Source organism: Lycorma delicatula, chromosome 8 (assembly GCF_047948215.1).
Source record: "Lycorma delicatula isolate Av1 chromosome 8, ASM4794821v1, whole genome shotgun sequence".
In the NCBI taxonomy this organism is placed as follows: domain Eukaryota; kingdom Metazoa; phylum Arthropoda; class Insecta; order Hemiptera; family Fulgoridae; genus Lycorma; species Lycorma delicatula.
In genome coordinates this window covers 110,828,699-110,848,860 of record NC_134462.1, presented here as the reverse complement: position 1 = coordinate 110,848,860, position 20,162 = coordinate 110,828,699, and the positions used below count along the sequence as shown (strand labels likewise).

Sequence of the window (20,162 nt, the reverse complement as noted above, 5' to 3'; positions counted from 1 at the left end):
CATGATGGCGTTAAGGATAGCGATGTGCTGTAGATCAGTCTCGACCGATGCATTAGTCATCGCTAGGATGCCTCCCGCATCGTTGCTGGTAGAAATGAGAATAGCGTTTTATGGAGGCTGCGAAAGGGATATCGTATACTATAGAATGGTGGCCGAATGGCAACGTAGATAGGATACCTCGGACAAGGAAACGTGGACGAGCTACTAAGGAACATCAAGCCGTGGCTCAGGAGGAAGACGGGAGCTGACCTTTTGTCTCTTAGTTCCATATGGGCAATGACTGTTTCAAGACATACTTGCATCCGACGAGACGTGTAGACGACGACAGGTCTTCCTATTGCCTACTGATGGATTCATCAGCACATGTTATGTTCCACTGTTCCAAATGGGAAGCCCAAAGACAGCACTTGAATGGAATTACTGGACCCTTAGACATCAGCATTATTATCAAAATAATGCTTAAATCGGATGAGGAATTCAATACTATTAAACATTTTGTCCACGAAATATTACGATATGACAGAGAAGCGTGTGTCACATGATTTGGCTGCAAAGAGAGAAGATGCCTTGAAAATCTCATGAAGATCTGAGTATCGAGGAACGGTGTTGTGGGGCCGATCAACCCGAGGGAGAGATCAGCATGATTGCGGAACCGTCATCTGTCCGCAAAAGCGCGGGTGGATAGCGCTAATCACGCTCCTGGGACACCCGATCCCCGTGCGCGACACCCCTCCGTGGAACCATCAACTTTTGGTGGGATTGAAGCGGATGGGACTGAAGGATCATACTGTGCGATGTATTCCCGCTAAGGGTTTATACCTGTCTAGGAACCGCGTATGCCTTTTGGTGAAGCCGGTTCCTAGACTGGGGATAAGGCGTAGTTTTTGGTTTAGCGGGTTCAACTTCCACATACGCGGGTGTTGTGCTTTGGCTCTTTAAGACCTGAATGGCTCCGAGGAACGATACTAACATCTTTGCTCCTTTCGTTCGATATCAAGGCCGGAGACTGCGGTAGTTTCATCACTGTGAAATGAAAAAAACTATAGACAGTTTCAAAAATTATAGGACTGGAAAATAGAGTAGATTATTTTAGTGTTTGATCACATAATCGCGAAAATTGTTCATTAGAAGTATATTATACCATAATAATAATGATCATAGGCGATCTGACACTCACAAAAATGACGGATCAATTTCCAAGAACAACATATCCCATGCCTGAATTTTCTTTAGGAAATTGAGAATTGAAGTTTTTACTCGTAATTTTCATTAAGCCTAATAAATAGCCAAAAATATCAATATACTCAAGCTCATTGAAATACGGGTGATAATTAACTGGACAAGCGATACCATCGACTCTACTCATCTTAACGATTGTGTTGTAAAAATCATTACTCTATAAAGCAACTCTGAGTAGTGCCTTTTGTACTTTAAATTCAACACAATCATCATAAAGACTAGGGCAGATTATGTATTGGAATAAATTAGTGTACAAGAAACTAATTATTATATTGCCTATAATAAGGCGGAAACTTGTATCAAACGATTAACATAAAACAGAAAAGTCTATTGAATCATAATTTTCGTAGGAGGCGAGTACCGTAATTATTCATAACGAGAAGTATTTTAGTATTATTTATATAATTTAAGTTACGTCTAAATAATTGCTAAGATTTAGTTAATTTATTCACGTAACTTTACGTTCCATATAACATTAAAGTAAAATGGCTTTTGCTTCAATGGCATTGTTTAATCAATTTGTGCCCGTTACCTCGATTTGTGTCTATTTTAATGTTACGTGATTACGCATGTTAGACACATAGCCTTTTGTAACGATTTTTTTAAGGACGAACAGAGAAATTTTTCACGATTAAAATTTTAATAGTATTCTTTCTTTATTTGGATAATATTTACTAGTACGAAAAAAATGAAACCCACTTCCCTTTGGTAAGTTCATTTTAATTATCCTTGGAGGATATATTTTAGTAAAATTTTAGGTATAGAGGAAATAGAATTGTATGCAACTTACACACACTTACACACACACACACCCACACACACACACACACACACACACACACACACACACACACACACACACACACACACACATATATATATATATATACACATACACATAGAGAGAGAGAGAGAGACACACACAAAGTGTTACGGAACGTATTCCCCGAATTTTGGGTACTGATTCAGGATACCAAAATGAGCAAAAAAGTTCATAACAACATAAGTTCTATTTTGGTTTATGTTCCTGCTGGACGCCAATTTGTGATTTTCAACAAATAAATTTTTTTCATAGCAACGGGTAAATTAAACTGGGAAAATCTAAGATTAGTGTCTTATTCTACAAAATAAAATATTTTGAAAACGTAACCTTAAAAAATTTCAAAATGGCGGCCATCTTAAATTTTTAATCTTCAATATATTTGTAATTATTTGTTTGATAAAATTTTTACTTATTATAAAATTCAATAAGCATTTTATTTTGAACAAAATGACACGTAATTTGTAAAAATCCTTTGATAAACAATGAGTTATTGCAGAAAATTAAGCCGGCAGTACGCTTGCGCACCACTCTATTTAAATTGATCACCTTTTCATTTTAATATACACAAATAATCGGATGAATTTGAGCGATGTTACTTTTATACAAATTTAATAAAACCTTTTAACACAGTAGGTTGTAACCTACAAGCCATTTTATTCTGAACGGTGAAAGTACAATATTAACTTTTACTATTAAAATTAGCCTATGAAATTTAGTAAAAATTTCAGTTTGCCTAATTATAAAATCGAACGGAAATAATTTAATTTTGTGAGCCTTATGCCTGGCATTGTTTTGAAGTTTCTTAAAATTCAAAACATGAATCTAATGTAAACAAGGAGAGTGTGTTTACATTAAATTGTTGTTATTCCCCTCCCCCCACCATTTAAAATCCTTTTTTTTAGAGTATTATTGAATCAAGATAACTGCAAAAAAATTGTTTCTTTTATTGTTTATTTATTTTTACCAATAAAAGGCGGTAAATTTCCCCCTCCTTGTAGTTGCAACGGTTAATTGAAATACTACATAGCCTAAGTTAGAAGTGGACCGAGACATAATTAACTTGGAAATTTCATTATAAACGGATGAACCATTCAAGTGTGATGCTTGAACAAACAAATAACAGTAAATAAATAAATATTTATTTATACGTATTATCTACAGAATATTAATAAAGTAAGGAAATTTTTAAATAACTTTTTTAACATAAAAAATTGAAATTTGACGTATTCTTTTACCTTTCAACAATTTATTTTTTTATATGTGATCAATTTTTTACTCCACTATGGAGGGGAGCTACTCAAAAGTTTTAGTTGGAAAGAATAGAATTGTGAAGAAGATTTAATAGGCCATGGAAAAAAAAAAATTGACAAGAAAAACGTCGGGTAACGACAACCCAAACCTAAATGTCGATCATTTAATATATATTTACACATGTAGTTTCAAAAGCGGTCTATAGAACTTCTTAAATAACTGTTCAGAATTTAAAAAATATATATCTGATGTGGACAACCATGATTTCCTTGTACGCCTATTAAATTACATTAACAAATTTTTTTTTTTAAATGAAAAGTATATAAAATTTTATTTCATTAAAAACTTCTGATATTTTTTTTGTTTTATAGAATTATTATTCATCGTAAAAAAAGTTTTACAGCGAGAGGTTAATAATTACTAATAAATCAATATGTTTAAATTTAAATTAAAAAAGGAGATGAAGTCGAATTCGAACCGATGTCCCTTCCTTTTGTAAGATAAAAATATTTTATTAATTAAAATTTTATTTGGGTATAACTCTGGAACCAACGAAAATAACTACCACTTATGATACATCGTTGAAAATCTCTCAATGAGGGCTTATTACTGCGGTTAAGAAAAAGTCCAAAATACAGATATTTTGGGCTTTTTTGGCTCAGTCGATTGCAATCAGGAGAGGTATACACATAGATGTTACAACAGTCCTAAATCCAAAATTTCAACATCCGAAGGCAAATGGTTTTTGAGTTATGTGAGATACGTACCTACAGACGTCACGCTGAAACTAGTCAAAATGAATTCAGGGATGGTCAAAATGGATATTTCCGTTGAAATCTGGAAACCGAAATTTGTCGCGATCACTTCGTACAAGAAAGTAAAAAGAAAAAAAGGAAATTTTCCAACCTCAAAGCAATCATCTGTTTTTACTTCCTTATAGAAATGAAAGGAAGTATTGTGATCGCGAAATATTTCGGTTTTTAAATTTCAACGAAAATATTCATTTTGACCAACCCATGAATCCAATTTGACTAGTTTCAAAATGACGTTTGTACATACATATGTATCTCGTATAATCAAAAACGATTAACCGTAGGATGTTGAAATTTTGGATTTAGGACTGTTGTAACATCTAGTTGTGCACCTCCCCGTTTGATTGAATAAACTGAACCAAAAGTGTCCAAAAAAGTTCAAAATTCAAAAAGAATTAGATTTTGGACTTTTTCTTAAGTGCAGTAATAAGCCCTCATTGAGACCTCTTCAAGGATATATCATAAGTGGTACTTATTTTCATTGGTACCAGAGTTATAGCCAAATAAAATTTTAATTAATGAAACGTTCTGATCTTAGAAAGCGGAAGGCACATCGGTTAGAGAATCCTACTTCATCTCCTCTTTTTTTTTAAATTGTTTGTTTTTTTAATTTAAATATATTGATTTATTAATTAGAATTAACCTGTGATTGTAAAAAGAGTTTTACAATAAATAATAATAATTCTATAATAACAAAAAAAAAAAAGTATGAAACAATATCAGAAGTTATTAAATGAAATGAAATTTTATCTACTTTTAAAAACGTGTATATGTAATTTAATAGCGTACAAGGAAGTCATGTGGTGACTGCATTCGATTTTTGAAATTAAATAACCTGAAAACGAAAAATACAAATGAGTAATAAAAAACCAGGGTATCCAAAATATTTATCCATTATACTCGAGGTACATTTACTTAATAAATTATAAATATTATAATCTCCCATAAAATAAAAATATTACTTTCAAAAGTTGTTGAATCATTATAGATTAAAATTTTCTTTGCTATAATTTATTTGACGAAGTTTCATTTTGGGAAAGTAAAGTCAAAATATTATTTTTTCTCAATATAGGAAGGTACCTTCTCTATAATAATTTGAAATGTAGTTAAGATTTCATTGTGCTTAAGATAATTCTCTCCCCATAATGACTTCCATTAAAATCGGTGAGAAGTTTTATGTGTAATACTTAGTAGTAAGTTATTTACGGATTGCCATATTTTGTTAACATCCCCGCTCCACACTCTCGCTCACTCTCTTCTCTCTCTCTCTCTCTCTCTATATATATATATATATATATATATATATATAATATATTTGTTGCATATTGTATTTATTATATCAATAGTGTTTAAAGTATACACTGTTGATTTGTATTTTTATATTTTCGTAACATATATTTTATTCAGATTTTACAAAACAATTGGTTTATTTTTGTAATCTATTGTATTTGTATGTTTTAATTATTTCTATATTTTTTGATTTTCTTTTTAAAAGATTATGTAATTCTAAAAACAATATATGCTAAACGAAAAATTAATAAACACTTACCTAATATTGCCGTTGTTATTATTATTAGTGTTGCTAATTTTATTATCATCATCACTATTTGAATTGTTATTACCATTAACACAATATTCACTAGTAATTGTTGTTGTTGTTGTTGTTGATAACATTTTTTTAATTTATTTTTATTGTTATTATTTTTTTTTTTATGTTTACTTTGATTTATTTTTATTTAAAATGAAATGACACGTTCGTAATATATGAATATATATATATATATTTTTTTATTTTTTTTTATAAAATGTCAAATAGAAATGATATTGTGATTAATTAAAACAAGAAAATGATAGTATTCTTTATATAGCTATATACATATAAAAGATAACTGTCACTTTTACATATAAATTATTTTTTATTAGAAAAAACGTTTTATCTCTTTTTTCAATGTGATTTTATCGCTACCGATTAATGTACTTTTTATTTGTTTACATAATATTAACAAAAAAAAACTTTTATAGGTAATAAATTTAAAAAAAATTAAACATTTAAATTTACAAAAAAGTATAAATATTTATTTTTATTTACTTTATAGAATCGTACAATTAGTTGTGAAAATTTATTGACTTTTATTTATTTATAATAAATTAAAAATAGAAAAAAACGTGAATTTTAAAAAATATATATATTATGTGGTTTTTAGTTCGTTATAATTCATTTTCACTGTCAGAATCGCGTCGTTCACAGTCAGTCATTCAGAGTCACACTGAGTTAGTTCTCGGTTTCGGGTCATGATCTGATGATGTCGGTGATGGTGGTAGCAGTCTACGTCGGTCGGTATAGGCTGCAGCTTGATGAGGCCAGAATGATATTAGTGCTGCCGTCCTCTCTTCCAGCAGAGTCGGTGTTTGTCTCTTCCTCTTCTTCAGTTGTTTGATGTGCATCACTGAACACCACAATGTACTATACACCACTGCTACTAGCAGTATTATTGTTATTACTACTACTATACCACTACAGTGTGCAGGCCCCGCATTTTTCTCTTTCACTCTCTTTTATTCGCGCTCTCTCTCTGCCGTTTCTGTTGCTTCTGGTTACCGCTGTAATATACGATACGATCAACGTAATGTATATACATTAGGTATGTATATATATTTCGTAATAACAAATTATTATTCTTTATTATTAACCTACTGTTACTGCCTCTGCCTGCCGATGATGATAATGACGATTACTGTAATAGTGTTTGTTTCATTCATTGTTCTATCCATCCTCGCCTTTCCCTCCCAGACACTCTTTCGCTGTCTTTATCTCTGTATATCCACGCGTGGGTGTATGTATGTATGTATATTATCGGTACCGTTATTAAATTTACGTTATGTATATTATAATGCGAGTTTCGATCAGATTATAGTAAAAAACCGTACAGATATAATTCCTATTAATGAGATAAAATAGGTATTTCTATTCCCTATACTTTGAGAAATATTTATTTACATTATAACCAAAATGAAATTGATTAACTGAACCGCATAATTTTTAAGCTTCTTCAAAAAATAGGATAATTCTGTTCCAAGCTAAAACAATTTGATGTGGATACCACATGACTTCCTTGTACACTTATTAAATTTCATATATACGTTTTTTTATTAATGAAAAATACATAACATTTTATTTCATTAACAACTTCTTATATTTTTTCTTTTTTATTGTTATTATTTATTGTAAAACATTTTTTTTACAATCAGAGGTTAATAATTATTAATAAATTAATATATTTAAATAAAGAAAAAAAAAAAGAAAAAAAGTCGAATTGGAACCGATGTGCCTTCCTCTTGTAAGATCCAAATATTTCATTAATTAAAATTTTATTTGGCTATAACTCTAAAACCAATAAAAATAAATACCACTTATGATATATCGTTGAAAAATTGTCAATGAGGGCTTATTGCTACAGTTAAGAAAAACTCCAAAATCCAAAAGAATTTGGATTTTGAACCTTTTTGGACACTTTTGGTCCAGTCGATTGCAATCAAAAGAGGTACTGCACACCTAGACGTTACAACAGTCCTAAATCCAAAATTTCAACATCCTACGGCTATTCTTTTTTGAGTTATGCGAGATACGTACGTACAGATGTCACGCTGAAACTAATCAAAATAGATTCAAGGATGGTTAAAACGGATATTTTCTTTGAAATCTGAAAACCGAAATTTTTCGCGAACACAATACTTCCTTTACTTCGTATAAGGAAGTAAAAATATAATTTCTAATCGTTCTTTGACTTGACTCCCCCCTCATAAATATAAACGTTTAGATTAATATCTAATAAATTATAAATATTATTATACAAATTCTAATATTTCCAATTCGTTTATGTTTTTACTATATTTTTCAAGTTATTTATGAATAAAATAAAAAATCATGTATCCACTTTCTATCTAATTAGATACTCTTTTCTCATTACCTTATGTAATACTTTTCCAAAACAGAAAGAAAGTTAATATGCTTTTATTTTTATTATAATAAATATATTAAAAAAAACAAAAAAATATTATATAAAATATTAAGGATCTTGTAGCCAAATCATTAAAAAATGTTACATCGTTGGTGAGATTTAAAATAATAATAATTTTTTTTCATTCAATTTACATTTTTATTAGGATCCTCTAAACTGATACAGTAATTTGTCTGGAGTTTCCATATAAATAATAGAGTTAAAAAAAAAAAAATTCAATAAAAAAATAAAACATAAAACAAAACTTATGATTAATTAACAAAAACAAAACAAATAAATTATTCTCCTTATCCTCATAAACATTAATATTCTGCTCTCCATTTCTCTCTTTCATGTTACTTAAAATTAATTAAATATTTAAATAAAAATTATTAATGTCTTCCTTCACGTTCTTCATATAAATGAAATAATAATAATAATAATTAATAATAATAATAATAATAATAATACGAGTAATAATGATAATATAATCCTAAATATTTTGCATCTTTTTTTAACGCGTATATAATTTTTTGTTCTAAATTGTTATTTTATTTGGTCTATCTTGGTTCTAAAATCGAACAAATTTAATGAAAAAAAGTAATAAAGTGTATGTATAATAGCTCATTTTAAATAAACGTAATTTAATTTTTTAAAAACGTCTCAAAATAAATAACATTTCAATACCTAGAATAGATTGTTTTAAATATATTGGAGAATGGATATGGAATAACGTGAAAAGAAATTAGTGGTAGAATCTAGAGTATAGAAAATGGAAAGAACGTTTCATATAACAAGAAATACGTATAACAAGAATATTAAATGGTTTTCCTCCACTTTAAAATTTTGTTCATGGACGGTGGTATCTCTTTGACTGGTTTAACACTCAACTTTAAAACTTGGTTTAAAACTTGAGATAAGTTTAATTTATCCAATCAAAGAAAGAGATACGCGTTAACTCTGTCTGGATAGGTCAGGATAGGAGGTTTACATGGTTTGGATACTTTTAAACATGTTTACACTTTCTATTGCGATTGCTTAGAACGAAAATTATTATTTGTGTTTTTTTTTTTGCTCTAAAATCCAAACTTACGTGATTTATTTTATTTTATCAGTATTATTTAATTTACAATTAATGTCGTTTATATTGTTATTATTATAATTTCCTTATCTACATTTACTGTAGTACAACTGATGATGATTATATTACAATCGAATGACCATTTAGGTTTACATGTTAGATAAAAATTATTTGTAATGGGGTTTGAAAAAATTCTGTTTTCTAATTTATTCTTGAAAAAATAAATGGTTTTATTTTTATCGATACATAATAGTACGTTATAATAGACACGTAGTTGTAAGATAAATTATTATTAATATAAAAATATTAATGATAAAATATGATTAAAACCCATATTAATTATTAAAAATACAAACTCACGAAATGTTAAGGTTAAATGTACACGTGTTAAATGTACACGCTGAATGCGATGCAGAAAATTCAAGGGTATCTTTTTAATTTTTAAATTAGTATTATTTAAAAACTCATCAATAGTGTAATGTTGTTTCTGTAAAAAAAATCGTTTAACTGTAGTTTAAATAAATTGGTAAGAAGATTTATTTAATGGCTTTGTATTTATTAAAAGTGACAACTGAAGTAAGAAAAATAAAAAAATAAGTCTTAAAATAAATAACATTTTAATACCTAGAATAGATTGCTTTAAATACAGAGTGATTTTTTAGTCCTGTTACCCAATTTTAAATGTAATTACTCTTATTAATTGCTAAAACTATTATTAATAAAAATCTTATCCAACATTTTTATGAAAGAGGGAGGAACTTTATTGATTTCTGTTAAAATTACATGTACACCATTCTTATCATATTTTTAAATAAAAATCAATAATATTGTTTATACGTGAAATAACTATATGATTTTATAAAAGTACAGAGTGATTTTTTTGTCATGTTACCCAATTTTAAATGTAATTTAAGAAAGGGAAATTTAGGTGAAATAAAAATATGTATTTGTTACTTACAAAAGAGATTTAATAAAAAGCTATTACTTACATAATTGTTAGAGAATATGCTCAAAATGCCCACCCGTTGCGGTTATACACGCACGGACTCTTTTCAGCATATTAGCAGAAACCTTTTTAAGAGTTGCATTGGAAATATTCGCGATTAAGTCTGTAATATTGACTTTAAGTTCATCAATAGTGTGAAGATTGTTTTTGAAGGCCTCGGACTTAATATAGCCCCACAAAAAGTAGTCAGGAGATGTGAGGTCTGGGGACCTTGGAGGCCATAAGCCCTTGCTTATTATTCGATCATCAAAAATCTCTTGCAGAAAATCCACGGTTTCTCGAGACGTGTGGCATGTAGCGCATGTATACTTCACCGTTTACTGTTTGTTCGAAGAATATGGGTCCGACTATACGAGGACGAGATATCGCACACCACACACCAATTTTTTAGGATGCAAAGATTTGACTTGTAAAGCGTTAGGATTGTCAACCGCCCAAATTCCACAGTTTTGACTGTTCACATAACCGTCGAAATGGATCCAAGCTGCATCACTAAAGAACACTGTGTTTAAAAATTCGATTCCGTTATCGTTTACGAGAGACCTAAACCGACGGCAATATTGCAATCGCTTGTTTAAATCTGGAGGCTGAAGCTCTTGGACTAATCGTACGCGATACGGATACAATTTCAATTTTTTAGCGGAATTTTGAACACTCGAATATGACAAACCGACTTGCGTGGAAATTTTTCGTAAACTTTTCCGTGGAGAATTGAGCAATCTTGTTTTCACATTTTCTAAAACGTCATCCGTCAATTTAATTTGAAATGATTCTTTTACACTCGCGTACGATTTCGTAGCAAAATATTGTTTGAGAATGAAAATTCGTTGTTGTTTGGTAAAAGACATTCTGTTCGTAACATGCCCGAAAACGGCACAAACGTTTACACAGCTCAAGGAGAATCAACTCACACTGCCGTATCTATACCGGTTGAGTAACGCTACCAACTTCGTGTCACAAAACAAAATTTTCCTTTCTTAGAAAAAAATTACCAGACATTAACAATTGGGTAACAGGACTAAAAAATCACCCTGTATTTTAGAGAATGAATATGAAACAACACAAAAGAATGATTAACGGTAAAATCTAGATTACCGAAAATGGAAAGAACCAATAAAATAAATACTAAAAAATAAACTAAAAATATGAAGAAAAAACCAACTCATCTTGAAAGGTGTAAGATAATCCCTATAAAAATCTAACAGGGACAAAAAAAATCCAGACAAAAAAGTCTGTTTTTGATTTTATTTTTCAGACTCTTTCTCAATTTCCGTTTGTTGTGCTCCGTGGTACGTCTCAATAAATGGTACCGACATTTTGTCGTGCGCGTAGGGGAAACGATTTCCTCTACCAGAGAAATAGCCGCTGGGGTTCCCCAAGGAGCAGTACTTTCCCCGTTCTTGTACACCTTGTACGTGAACGATATGCCGCTGTCGGAAGGGGTCAAAACGGCCCTTTACGCAGACGACACGGCATATTTCTACGAATCCGCAAATGTGGATTACGCGGTCCGGAGGCTCCAAAGGCAGCTGGACTTAGTGGAACCGTGGCTCGACATGTGGAGAATCAGGGTCAACGGTGAAAAATCGGTGGCCGTGATGTTCACATGCAAGACACGAAAACCGACCAGAGAGCTGGAAATCTCAGGGGAGAAAATCCCTTTTGAGAAAACAGTTAAGTACCTGGGGGTGGTGTTGGACAGGCGGCTTACCTTCGGCGAACATGTAAATTATGCGACCCGGAGGGCTAAGGCCGCCAGAGCCTCGCTATACCCAGTGCTGAACAGTGCCAGCCCGTACCCACTGGCAACTAAGCTCCTCATTTTTCGGCTATACGTACTGCCGATTCTAACATATGCTTACCCGGCATGGGGGGCAGTGTTGAGCTCCTCGCTTCAAAAGAAGATCGAGGCCGTCCAAAACATCGCGTTGCGGACGATCTTTGGAGCTCCGTGGTTCGTCAGGAACGCCACTCTCCGATCTGATGCGAGATTTCAATCCGTGTCCGAGGTGGGGGTGGCGCAGGCGCGCAGACTGTTCGGGAGAGCGGCTGTGTCTGAACACAGTCATCTTCGGGACATCTGCCGAGAGGACCCAACTCCGACAGTTGTAAGGAAGCGGCCTCACGCCGTACTGGACGAACCACCGTGATGGTGCGGTGCGGTAGCCGAAAATCGACAAACCAGGCTTAGGGGCCTCCATATCGCATGAGCCATAAACGGAATAGTGCGTCAGACGCGTTTCCGGGGTCGCGAGTGAAAAGTTTTCGCGAGTTATATAGTTTGAAGACGTCAAACACGGTAAGTCGCGCATAAAACAAAAACGCGGTCTAAATTTAAAAAAAAAACTTACAGTAAGACAAAATATCCCAGCAATTGCGACTCCTCCGGAAAAGGGGACGCATTGCTCCCTCCTTATAGCTAGTGCCCCGTTGTGGCGTATTCCTGCTAGCCTATTAAAGAGTTAGCACCGAAAGGACTTCAGTGGACGGTCTGAAGGGGAATTACGTCGGGAGGACAGGCTTTATAAGCCTAGCCTTCCGCGGTCGGCCCATGAAATGGGTTCGATAACGCTGGTTTAACAACGGATTGGAATGCAATTAAATCCGTCTTAAATTCACTAAAATAATAATAGACAAAACTTGAAAAATTAGATCCGAGATTAAAAAAATAACCCTTTTAAAAACAAGCCCGATTAGAATGATCCAGCAGCAAGGGACTCTGTCCAGGTTCTGCGATAAAGTAGGGAGTAATAGACTCCTGCCAACTTTGCATTCCATTCCATTCCAATAAATGGTTTTGACCGTTTACTGAGAACAAAAAAATGTTAACTATTCTTTCTAGCAAAGATCAAACACTCAAAAATATAAACACACGGATAAGTTAAAATATTTTATTTCCTATATATCGTTCTACGTAATTTATGAGAACAAAAAATGATCTGAGGGCCGATATTTTTACATAAAAACCTGACTTTTTTAGGGAGCCCCAAGAGATAACATTTGAGACAGGAATACACAAAATGTTAGTAAATATTTAATAATGATAACTTTTATTTAGGTACTTCACAGCAAACAGTACGACTTGATTTTGTTGCGAACGAAATCAATTTGATCATCTCGAATTTATCACTGCTTAATAGTACTAGATAGCATATAAAAATTTGATAATGGATTTCAAATAATAAAATTTAAAAATATATTACAGCTTATTTTAATAATAAATGCTCTTATGTAAATTAAAAAACTGAAGATGAAACAATTTTTTTAATTCTCATCACTTTCAATAAAAAAAAGGTATTAGTTTACAAGAAATTGTAGCTGCTAATGAAACACAAACATACAGGAACAGTAGGGAAATGTTGCAAATGTGGCAACAAAGATTTGTTACATCAAACAAAAATAAATACGATTTATAAAATTTTTATTTTACAATCACAAAACTATTTACACTAATTTATGGAGAAATAAAAAAAATTCATTTAATAATAATATAAAAAATGTGTCCACGTTTATGATAAAAATCGAGGGTTACACTTATAAAGTCCAAAATTACATCACGGATCTTCAATTCGAGAAGGTACTAGCTTTATTAAAAAAGGAAAAATATGGTATGAAGTGAATGATATGACTATCAACAAAAAAATTGACCGACAAATTCAAAAAATGTATATTTGTTTGTTCTAGAAAGGCAATAAATTTTAATAAATCCATAAGATAACAACCAATATTTCATAAAAAAAAGAATAAAAGAATAATCTAACAAATCCCAGAGTTATCCAAAAAAAATTACAATGAAATTGTAAACCGTACGGTAAGAGTCTCGCAGATATCATTTCTTCCCCTCAAAAAACAAAAATTTCTGTAATATAAAAGAATTAGTAACAAAATGATACTGATACAAAAACAAGAGTAAGACGCTACATTTTAATTATCAAAATCTGTTATTAATTTATAATTTTGTTTAAAAAAATATATGTTAAATACATGTAATAGACAATAGATACACAATAATAGATAATAAACAATGTTTAAACGTTCCATATAATAAGCAAAAATAGAAAAATTTGTTACAAAACTCTTACCTTTCATTTATATGTAATACATATCACATTTTCAGCAATAATACAATTCTTATAATTCGGCGTTTAATAAATGACTTCGGGCAGGCAAGAGTTTTGAAACAATTTTTTCTATTTTTTTCTTATTATACGGGACACTTACACATTGTTTATTATCTATTATTGTATATTACATACATTTATTATGTATATTTTTTTTTTAATTCTAAATTAATAACAAATTTTAATAATAGAAATGTAGTGTCTTACCTTTTATGATATCAGTATCATTTTTTAAAAACACTTTTATTTAAATTACAGAAATTTTTGTGTTTTGAGCGGAAGAAATGACGTCTGCGAAATTCTAACCTTACGGTTTACAATATCATTGTAATTTTTTGGATATTTATATAACCAGCACGTAAATAAGACTAATTTAGTCTGAAAGAGCGAGACGCTACCACTTGGGCCACGGAGACTGGTAGTGTTGTTGAGAAGCATAATACGACAGAAGTATAACGTATAAATTTATGTTTAATAATAGTAAATTTCTTTTCAGCCCACAGGTTTTTCTTTCATGTGATAATCTAATTTTAATATCTTTTTTATTTAGTCCATCTTTGTGATATTTTACTGCTTAAATGACAAATCTCTTCGTCTTCGAATATGTTGTATAACTTTATCAAAAAATTATTTTATTTTTCGTTACATTCCATTACCTTGCTTTTAATTTTATTATAATTTTTACGAGTATATAACGATGTCATTATTCTGTTTATGTGTATGCTCATTATAAATATATATAAAGAAAGGGAGAGAGAAAATTTTTGCAATTTTAGAAAATTTATTGCATTTTTCGATATTGAAAATAGATTATATAGAGCAATAAATTCCTGGATGATTCATTAAGTGTGTTGGTCTGAGTAATGGTTGGATTTGTGTGACCGTGAAATATTGTTAAAACGTGAAAACGGGCTTGTTTGCTTTTCTTCTACGTTTTTTTTCTCCAAAAAAGTAGTACTGTATTTGTAATAAAATAAAACTACATTGTAGGATCGTGCTTTATAATAAAACATACCATTTTTTCGATAGTAAAAACAATTTATATTTGTTGTACGTTATACGCGTCACCCCGTTTTCACTTGTTTTATTTTGTTCAAAGATGAATTAAGCGTCAACTAACATATTTTTATTATTAATGCAAATAATGTTCATTATAATAATTTCTGTTTCTTTTAATAAAAGATAGGAGTATTTTTAATTTTAAGCAATTAACGCATTTTCACAAATAAAATTGAGAATAATATATTAAGTAAAATATCTAATTATTCTTTGAAAATATTTTTTATTGAATGGTGTGAATATTTAACCAGATATATATATTTTTTTTTAAATTTTTAACTGGCAAATGTATTACCACATCTTTGCTAATAATTCGAACGCATAATAATTCGTTTCATAAAAATACTAGGTAACTATAACTGATTTTTCTTTACTTTATAATCAGTTTTCTATTACTAGTTGTAATTTTCGTTGTATCACTGAAAATTCTGTTAAAAACCTTTAATTACGTCATTATATGATGAAATTTTTAACCTAGCGCCACTTCTTTCTTCTTTCTTTTTCCTGTTTAGCCTCCGGTAAGATAATTCGTTTAGATAATTCTTCAGAGGATGAATGAGGATGATATGTATGAGTGTAAATGAAGTGTAAGTCTTGTACATTCTCAGTTCGACCGTTCCTGAGATGTGTGGTTAATTGAAACCCAACCACCAAAGAACACCGGTATCCACGATCTAGTATTCAAATTCGTGTAAAAATACTGGCTATACTAGGACTTGAACGCTGTAACTCTCGACTTCCAAATCAGCTGATTTGGGAAGACGCGTTAAGACCAACCCGGTGGGTGACCTAGCGCCACTAGGTCATTCTATGCAAACGATTAGAAAAATATTGTGTGATTTTTACATTCCCGCTTAGCCCTATAACTTTGGAATGGAAAATATTGTAATCGGTCCAATATGTGCGTATGCGGTTTTCATCGGATCTTTACACCTACGGAACCTAAAAAAAAACCAAAAACTGGATGAAAATTTTCCGGTTGATTGTGTGTATGTTCGGTGTTGCCCTCTAAATCACCTTTTATCTCCAAAACTACTTCACCGATTTTGATTAAACTTGATCAGATTACTTCTATATATAGGGCATTGATGCCAATAAATTTTCAATTTAAAAGATCAAGGAGGTGAGGTTTTAGAGCAAGGTCACCATCAGTATCTCGAGATTTTGCCTAATTAAGGTCATATTTTTCTTAAACAGATTTGTTAATGATTAAAAAAAATAATATCTCAAAAATAAAAGATTTGCAAAATCGTACCCCCATCCAAAAATATGCTCTAAATTAACTACTCGCTAAGTGGTTATACTGAGTAGTATCCCCTCTCACCACACGGAGCACTACTGTAGCACTGACGTACAGTTGCTGTAATCGTCTGCTATGTTTTGACGTCACAGGTGAGTGGTAGAATTAAATAAATGAATAATATTTAAAGTGTAAAAAGTACTTAAAGTGACCGCTAGCACCGCTACACCCGCGCGAATGAAATACGGCATGGGCGCGCGGTTTAGTGTTTTCTTTTCCTGTTTAGCCTCCGGTAACTACCGTTCAGATAATACTTCTGAGGATGAATGAGGATAATATGTATGAGTATAAATGAAGTGTAGTCTTGTACATTCTCAGTTCGACCGTTTCTGAGATGTGTGGTTAATTGAAACCCAACCACCAAAGAACACCGATATCCACGATCTAGTATTCAAGTCCGCGTAAAAATAACTGGCTTTACTTGGACGAACGCTGGAACTCTCGACTTCCAAATCAGCTGATTTGGGAAGACGCGTTCACCTCTAGACCAACCCATAATATTTAAAGTGTAAAAAAGTACTTAAGGTGACCGCTAGCACCGCTACACCCGCGCGAATGAAATACGGCATGCGCGCGCGGTTTAGTTAGAATCATTTAATTAAATAATCGAAAAAAAAAATTATTAATATTTTAAATTAAGTTGTGTGTGTAAGCACAAAAACACCGCGTGATGGGAGTCCTACAACTGTTTTGTCAATCTTTTTTAATTTTTTTTTTTGTTACAGTCGATTAAATTTGGAATTTTATTGTGTAATTACAAAATATTCATTCTGATATTCTTTAGAAGAAGATATTTACACTTGAGATTTAAACAAAAACTTGATCTAAAATAATATTTATTACTGAATTTTAATATAACTAATGATGAATAATAATTATTTTATATTAGTTTTCTTATTTTTAATCAAGATATAGATTTCATCTGTTTTGAAGTTTTTGTTATCGATTTATTTTTTTAATACGGTTATTAATGGTTATTACTTTCCCAGCGAATATAGCTAGAATATTTATATTAAAGGGGAAAGTATGGTGATTATTTCAAAAATCCGATATCAGGTTTTTTTTTACAAATTTTTACGTTTTAGGATTCAACTAGTCCATCTAACCCAAAAAAGTATGTATTAATTTTTTTTAAAATTTGGTTAAGGTGATGGGGATATATCGCAAAAAGAAACAATTTTGAATTTCTTCAGAAACATTTTATACAAAATTTTATTAAAGCAAATTTGTTGCCTACAATGAAAACGGCATATATACATAATTAAAATCCTTTTTATCAAAAAATTATCCCCTATCTTAAAGTTTAAATATTTTTTTATCATCTCTTGATCTATTTTCCTTCGGTTTAAATATTTTTCAAAAGTTTATACTTCTCATATCCGAATAAAACTATTAAAAAATTTATATAATTTTATTTTTAATTATAGACTTCGCACCTAAAATGCAGAAAAGTTTTTTGAAAATTTTCTTTTTCATATTTTAGCCTTTATTGAAGGTGGTGTTAGATTTAAAGAAAAAAACATTTTAATTAATTCCCCATCTCTACAAAATATATACTCTGTTTTATCTCTTTTAATTTTTATTATTTAAAAAAAGTGTACTTATCATCTCATTTAAAGGGCTATTTAAACCAAAGTAGCTTTGCCATATTTTTCTGGACTCAAAATAAGAAGCACTTTTTTCATTAATTTCTTTCATAAAAGTTATACTTTATTTTTACTAAGTAAATGACCGACGTAGCCATGAAAGTCATGTAATATTTTTCCATCTTTTTTGTAGGTCTACCCATATTTTAAATAAAATTATAACAAAATAAGAACCTTTTTCGGTAAGCGAGTACCACCCCACTTTTTTTCTTCCAAATCAGTGGGTATTTGGTGGTAATTGCAGAGAAATTATAAATATTATCTAACCAATTTTTACCTACGACCGCTAGTCAAGGTTAGCAAGCGTTGGTTATAATAATAAGCAATAATGCTTATATTGGACCTCTCTTAGATACATTTTCCATGTTTGAATAAAATTAACGAGTAGAAATAAAAAATATAAAAGGCCCAGATCGATTGTTAATATGGAAAATTGGTCGTTTTTCGGTAAAACGTTTATTTGATTATTGTTATATAAATCTAAAAATGCGTTTTTTTATTGTTATTCTTGAGAAACAAGTGATAAAAAGAAAATTTAAAAAATCCACGAAGTAGTTTTGAAAAACATATCTACTCCAGCGCCTCCTGGCGGCTTATAATCGTAAAACTAATCAAAGGACCTGCCCTGAGGTGATACCTATGTAATTAAAAAAGACTGCATCAAAATCGGCTCAGCTGTTTTAGAGAAACACTATACAGCAGCACTCTCTGGTGGGCTATAACCGTAAAACATATCTAAGAATCTGCTCTGAAGTGGTATCTACGTAATGCAAAAAACCGCATCGAAATCGGTCCAGTAGTTTTTGAGGGAAATTGGTAACAGACATACCCACAAACACAAATAAACACACACGCACATACAACGTCTTAATACAAACGCATATACCGTCTCCGTTCTGTCGTGGGTAAAAAAAAAATGATACCCGCTTACCAAAAAAGAATACCGCTACCCAAAATAAAAACAGTAGTGTAATTCTACTTAAAATTTAAAAAATAATATTTTTAATGCCGATCTCCTTGGCTGAGTAAGTAACATCTCGGGATTTTATGCGGAGGTCCCGGGTCGAATCCCGGTCAGGCATCTTTCACACGTTACCAGTTTTCACTGGTCTAATGACCATAGATATTGATGCCCACTCCTTCCACGTTTATTCCGCTCACGCTTTTAGGTTAGCTCTAGAAGCTAGTTAGGACACTTGTCGCTAAACTGTTTTGTCAAAATAGCCGTTTGTGGCACAGACATTCGGTCGTATGCTTTAGGGCGACCGAATGGGGTGGTGGCGGGAGAAATGCCTTTCTTTTTCCTGTTTAGCCTCCGGTAATTACTGTTCAGATAATACTTCAGAGGATGATATGTATGAGTGTAAATGAAGTGCAGTCTTGTACAGTCTCAGTTCGACCATTCCTGAGATGTGTGGTTAATTGAAACCCAACACCGCTAAAGAACACCGGTATCCACGATCTAGTATTCAAATCCGTGTAAAAATAACCGATTTTACTAGGATTTGAACGCCGGAACTCTCGACTTTTCAAAAATCAGCCGATTTGGGAAGACGCGTTCACCACTAGACCAACCCGATGGTTAGACGGAAGAAATGCCAAGCAAACCAATGTCCACTCCTTCATAAAAAATTTTATTTTAATAATAATTTGTTAATTTTTAACATTGATTTTAAAAAGATTCAATTCAAATTAAGGATAGTTGGTTTTAAATTTGGTACCGATTTATAAAACTTCAAAATCTAAATAAAAAAGTATGAATTTGAAACAAAAAAAAGTTAAAAAGTATTTGAAATCAGTTTCATTTTTTAAAATTTCTTTTTTTT

General features: G+C 31.2%; 1 protein-coding gene across 2 annotated transcripts in view; it reads right to left on the bottom strand.

Annotated features, from left to right (window-relative positions):
- Positions 1-20,162, bottom strand: part of LOC142328952 (uncharacterized) — a 313,857-nt gene that overhangs the window by 133,279 nt on the left and 160,416 nt on the right. The window contains exon 1 of one of the 2 annotated variants that reach the window (XM_075373151.1): positions 5,675-6,050. The exons of the other annotated variant lie outside the window; for it this stretch is intronic. Within the exon in view, the coding sequence (XP_075229266.1) occupies positions 5,675-5,799 (125 nt within the window). The 5' untranslated portion in view covers positions 5,800-6,050. Of the gene's footprint in view, positions 1-5,674; positions 6,051-20,162 lie in introns of those variants that run through there. 2 annotated transcript variants of the gene reach the window in all.